The sequence below is a fragment of the Cherax quadricarinatus genome, chromosome 25 (genome assembly GCF_038502225.1).
Source record: "Cherax quadricarinatus isolate ZL_2023a chromosome 25, ASM3850222v1, whole genome shotgun sequence".
Lineage (NCBI taxonomy): Eukaryota > Metazoa > Arthropoda > Malacostraca > Decapoda > Parastacidae > Cherax > Cherax quadricarinatus.
This window is the reverse complement of record NC_091316.1, coordinates 11,751,189-11,755,549: the sequence shown is the minus strand read 5'-3', so window position 1 is coordinate 11,755,549 and position 4,361 is coordinate 11,751,189. Positions and strand designations below refer to the sequence as shown.

General features: G+C 41.3%; 1 protein-coding gene across 1 annotated transcript; it reads left to right on the top strand.

The window, feature by feature from the left end:
* The first annotated feature begins 1,350 nt into the window (after positions 1-1,350).
* Positions 1,351-3,048, top strand: LOC128689920 (helix-loop-helix protein delilah-like). Its single transcript, XM_053778385.1, has 2 exons — positions 1,351-1,439; positions 1,639-3,048. The coding sequence occupies exon 2, from the start codon at positions 1,832-1,834 to the stop codon at positions 2,582-2,584; it is 753 nt and encodes a 250-aa protein (XP_053634360.1). The 5' UTR covers positions 1,351-1,439; positions 1,639-1,831; the 3' UTR covers positions 2,585-3,048.
* The last annotated feature ends 1,313 nt before the right edge of the window (positions 3,049-4,361 follow it).

Below are 4,361 nucleotides of genomic sequence, written 5' to 3'. Positions count from 1 at the left end.
CCTCTCGTATCAAACAACTTACAGCATTCCTACCGGTCCTATAAATTCCTCTTAGCGTTTTACCCAGCGTAGTTCTCTCTTTACTAGTTCTTCTCTCATCCAAGGTCGTTAGGTTTAGTTGTTAAATTCTTTCCACACAGTGCCTTCCTTTCAGCTCTGGGAGTGCTCTGGCTGCAAAACTTTTTTTTAAAGATATTTCGGGAGTCAAGAATCATGTTGGGGCTGCGTACTCTATGATGGGTCTTACATAGAGTAGTCTGTGGATCATAGCCTGATGCACACCCGCGGCTGTTTTGTGTGATGCTAACCCCTAAATACTCTTCTTTCATTCATATTTGTAGCTATCCTTTTCCTATTTAATACCCCATCTTTGGTTTTTCCCTATTCTTCCTCACTTTACACGTCTGTACATCTGTTTCAGTTTAACTGCAAGAGCCACTTATTGAACTTCTGAAGCCTCTCCATGTTTTTCTTAGTCCTCTCATTAGTAAACACACACATAGGATCGATACCTTCAGGAAAATATTATCTATGTCAACTCCTCTAGACTGTGAATATTTTCTTGTGATTTATTTTGTGGAAATATATCACAAGCCATGTTTCTTATCCCAGTGATTATAAAGTTATCATTTGTGGAAGATATTTGGGCCTTGTGTGTGTGTGTGCGTGTATGTGTGTGTGTATGTGTGTGTGTGTATATGTGTGTGTGTGTGTGTGTGTGTGTGTATGTGTGTGTGTGTGTGTACAGAAATCCCTGTGTTATCGTAACACGTTATCGTAGTAGGAGGGATCTAAAAACCAGTAGGTCTATGAGTTACCAGTCACATTTATTACACAAAGCAGGAACAACTTTGCTTTTAAAACTAATTATTGGTCAATGTACATAATCTCCAGGAATTCACTGTGGCCAGCGCTCCTGTAGAAAGCAAACTTTAAATCTCCTTTTCATGCTTCAAGTCACGAATCATAACTTCGACTACATAACTTTGTTTCAGGGACTTCCTAACCATCTTGTATTAAAATTAAAGAAAAGAGTACCTCGATACGTGGTCAGTTGCTTTACATGTACATAACTTTCATCCGTGGAGAGTCGAGGCTGAATGACCTCTTGCGTTTTCAGGTCAAATCTGTGAATATAGACCCGCTTCTCCCTCACTGTACGACCTCCAGGACTTTACTTCTCTTACATACATGTAGTACTCCTCTTGAAATACCTATAGTGAGTTAGAATCGAAAGTATAAATGATAATATGACAGACAAAAAAAATGCAAATCGTGTACCGTATATGGCGGCGTGGCTGGGGTATTGGGCATGGCCTTAGTGGGTGGAAGGGTACCAGAGAGCTCAGTGGGCTGGAGTCCTTGGTTGAGGTAGTACGTGTGCCTCACTCCTCCCGATCCTCCTCACTTGCTACGCGTGTGCACTCGATAAACATAACGTGAGTCGCCTTATCTAGTTCTGACTCAGCAGCCTATTGCACTACTGAGGGTGTTCCAACTTGATTGTTATACCTCTTTTTAAGTGAGAAAACTCAATATTTCTTTATATTCGAATTAACTACTGAGTTTTAAGTTGCATTCGTGTGTATTGTTAATGTGTTTACCCACAATGTTCAAGGACCTCTTCTCATGTTACAGGTCTCCTGGAAGCTACAGTTTTCTTGGAAGTGAAAGACTGTGTTAGCCGCAAAACACATCAAAGTGCCTCATTTATTGTCTTCAGGAAGTGATGCGCAAAGACATACAGTGTTATCAATTTGTTCTTCTTGGTTATCAATTTGTTCTTCTTGAACAGCATTACATTTCGTGAAGTCAAGTCTTGCACTGGAAAATGGCCAAAATAGAGAACCAAGTGGCAACTCAGGAGAGTGTGGGCGATGCAGTGGACGATAATAATAACAATAATAGCAACGATGATAAAAATCAAACTGACAGCCAGATTAGCAAGACAGCGGCAAGTTCCGGCGCAAAGTATCAGTTGCGACCTCGGTCAGTGCACCCGCGGCGCCGCTGTGACAGTGAATGGAGTCTGGAGGACACACTGCGGCAACACAAGCAGAGACCGCCACCGCTCTCCAGGTACCGCAGGAAGACGGCTAATGCCCGCGAAAGGTACCGCATGCGGCAAATCAACACTGCCTTTGAGAGCTTACGAGGGGTGTTACCCTCGTGGGTATGTAGCCGACGCGCCGCTTCCGAGATGACGAAGATCACCACGCTGAGGCTGGCCTCGGCCTACATCAGGTCGCTACAGGACATCCTGGATGGTAAAGCCCATCAGGACACCTGCTCCTGGGTCCTTTCCAGCATTTTCCAGGACGCCTCCCATCTCCAGGAGTCTCAGCCAGACCTCTGCGATGGTAATCACTCCAAGACGCAGCAAGCTCTCTCGCATACGCCCTCAGATTCTGATTTCGTGTCTTTCCTGTGCACTTCCACGGAGTCCACAGTTTTTCAGGACAGCATGGAGTCTTTCTCTTACCTTTCTCCCATGTCTGAGGCTGAGGCCATGGCTCTTCTGCTAGGGAACGAACATCAACCAAGACCCTGGACCGAGGGTCACCACTTCCCGCTTGTGTCGTGATTTCAGCGAAGTCGTTAATGCTCTTCTTGGATCTTGAATTTCCGTCCCGATCACGTACCTACCATACCATTCCCGCCGGTGTAGAGAAGTGATCTATCATAAGAAAATTCACGGTGATTAAGGTGATAAGTTGGCGATCATCATGGCATGCAGATGTCATAACTATTACGACTGTGGCTTGGGCTTCCTTACAGAAGAACGGCTTCAGTTGCGGCATTGCAACGACAGCTACGACACAGCCAGCAAGGTTTCGGGTGCCATAGGCGATTAGCGGCTCACCTCTGATAGGATATTAAGTGACAATCCCTAAAATCTGCATTTGAGAAAAAGAAGAATTTGCAGTCTGTTTCGTGAACTCTCCAGTTTAACATGTTTTTCACTTACGACCACTGATCGTAAAGTTGTCGAGACAGACTTTCTTGAAAGATAGTCAATAGAAAGTGCAAAATATTATTGTGTATCTGTGTGTGTAATATATATATATATATATATATATATATATATATATATATATATATATATATATATATATATATATATATATTATATATATATATATATATATATTATATATATATATATATATACATATATATATATATTTATATATATATATATATATATATATATATATATATATATATATATATATATATATATATATATATATATATATATATATATATATATAGTTACCTGTTTTAAGATTAGCACTAGGTGTTAAATGTACTCGTTTTAAATGTACTCGTGTGAGGAGTATATCAGTAATACCATGACATACAGTAGCATAACGAATCAAGCGTAGTAGTGTGTCAGTTTCAAGTGGTTTAGTGTTTTTTTATTATTAACTGCGGTGAAGCTTGCAAAGTAGCGACAGTGCTACCAGAACTGCGGTGAAGCTTGCAAAGTAGCGACAGTGCTACCAGAACTGCGGTGAAGCTTGCAAAGTAGCGACAGTGCTACCAGAACTGTGGTGAAGTTTGCAAAGTAGCGACAGTGCTACCAGAACTGTGGTGAAGTTTGCAAAGTAGCGACATTGCTACCACAACTGTGGTGAAATTACAAAGTAGTGACAGTGCTACCAGAACTGGGATGTACCTAGCAAAGTAGCCGCAGCATTGCCAGAACTACGGTAAAGGTGGAAAGACAGAGATAATGTTACCAGAAATGTGGCGAAGCTAGCAAAGCATCAGGAGTGTTACCAGTACTGTTGTAAAGTGCATATGGTAGCGGCACTGTTACTAGAACTGTAATGAACTGGAAACTAGTGGCAGTGTTACCAGAAGAGTGCTGAAGGGAAGACAGACTAGTGGCAGTGTTACCAGAAGAGTGCTGAAGGGAAGACAGTAGCAGAAGCGTTACCATAACTATTATGAAATGAGGACGACAGCAGAAGTTACCACAAAAGTGGTGATAAGTCTTACATGGTAGCGGAAGTGTTACCAGAACAGTGACGAAATGACCACGGTAAAGACAGTATCACCAGAACTGTGACCAAGCCGGCAAGGTAGCAACAGTGTCACCAGAACTGTAATTAAGAGAGGATGGCAGCCGCAGTGTTACCAGAATTACGATTGAGTGGCCCCACTAGTGGCTCTTTAACTTTCAGTAACGTGATAATGAGTTCGGCTCTTTGGTAACCCACACGAGTTTAGCGCTTCATATAATGAACAATAATAATAATAATAATAATAATAATAATAATAATAATAATAATAATAACAGTAATAATAAAATGTACAGGAAATTCAGGTTCGTTTCAAAATTATTATAATTG

Excerpts from the sequence above, each read along its gene's own strand:
- LOC128689920 (XM_053778385.1), top strand. The coding sequence starts at position 1,832 with ATGGCCAAAATAGAGAACCAAGTGGCAACTCAGGAGAGTGTGGGCGAT.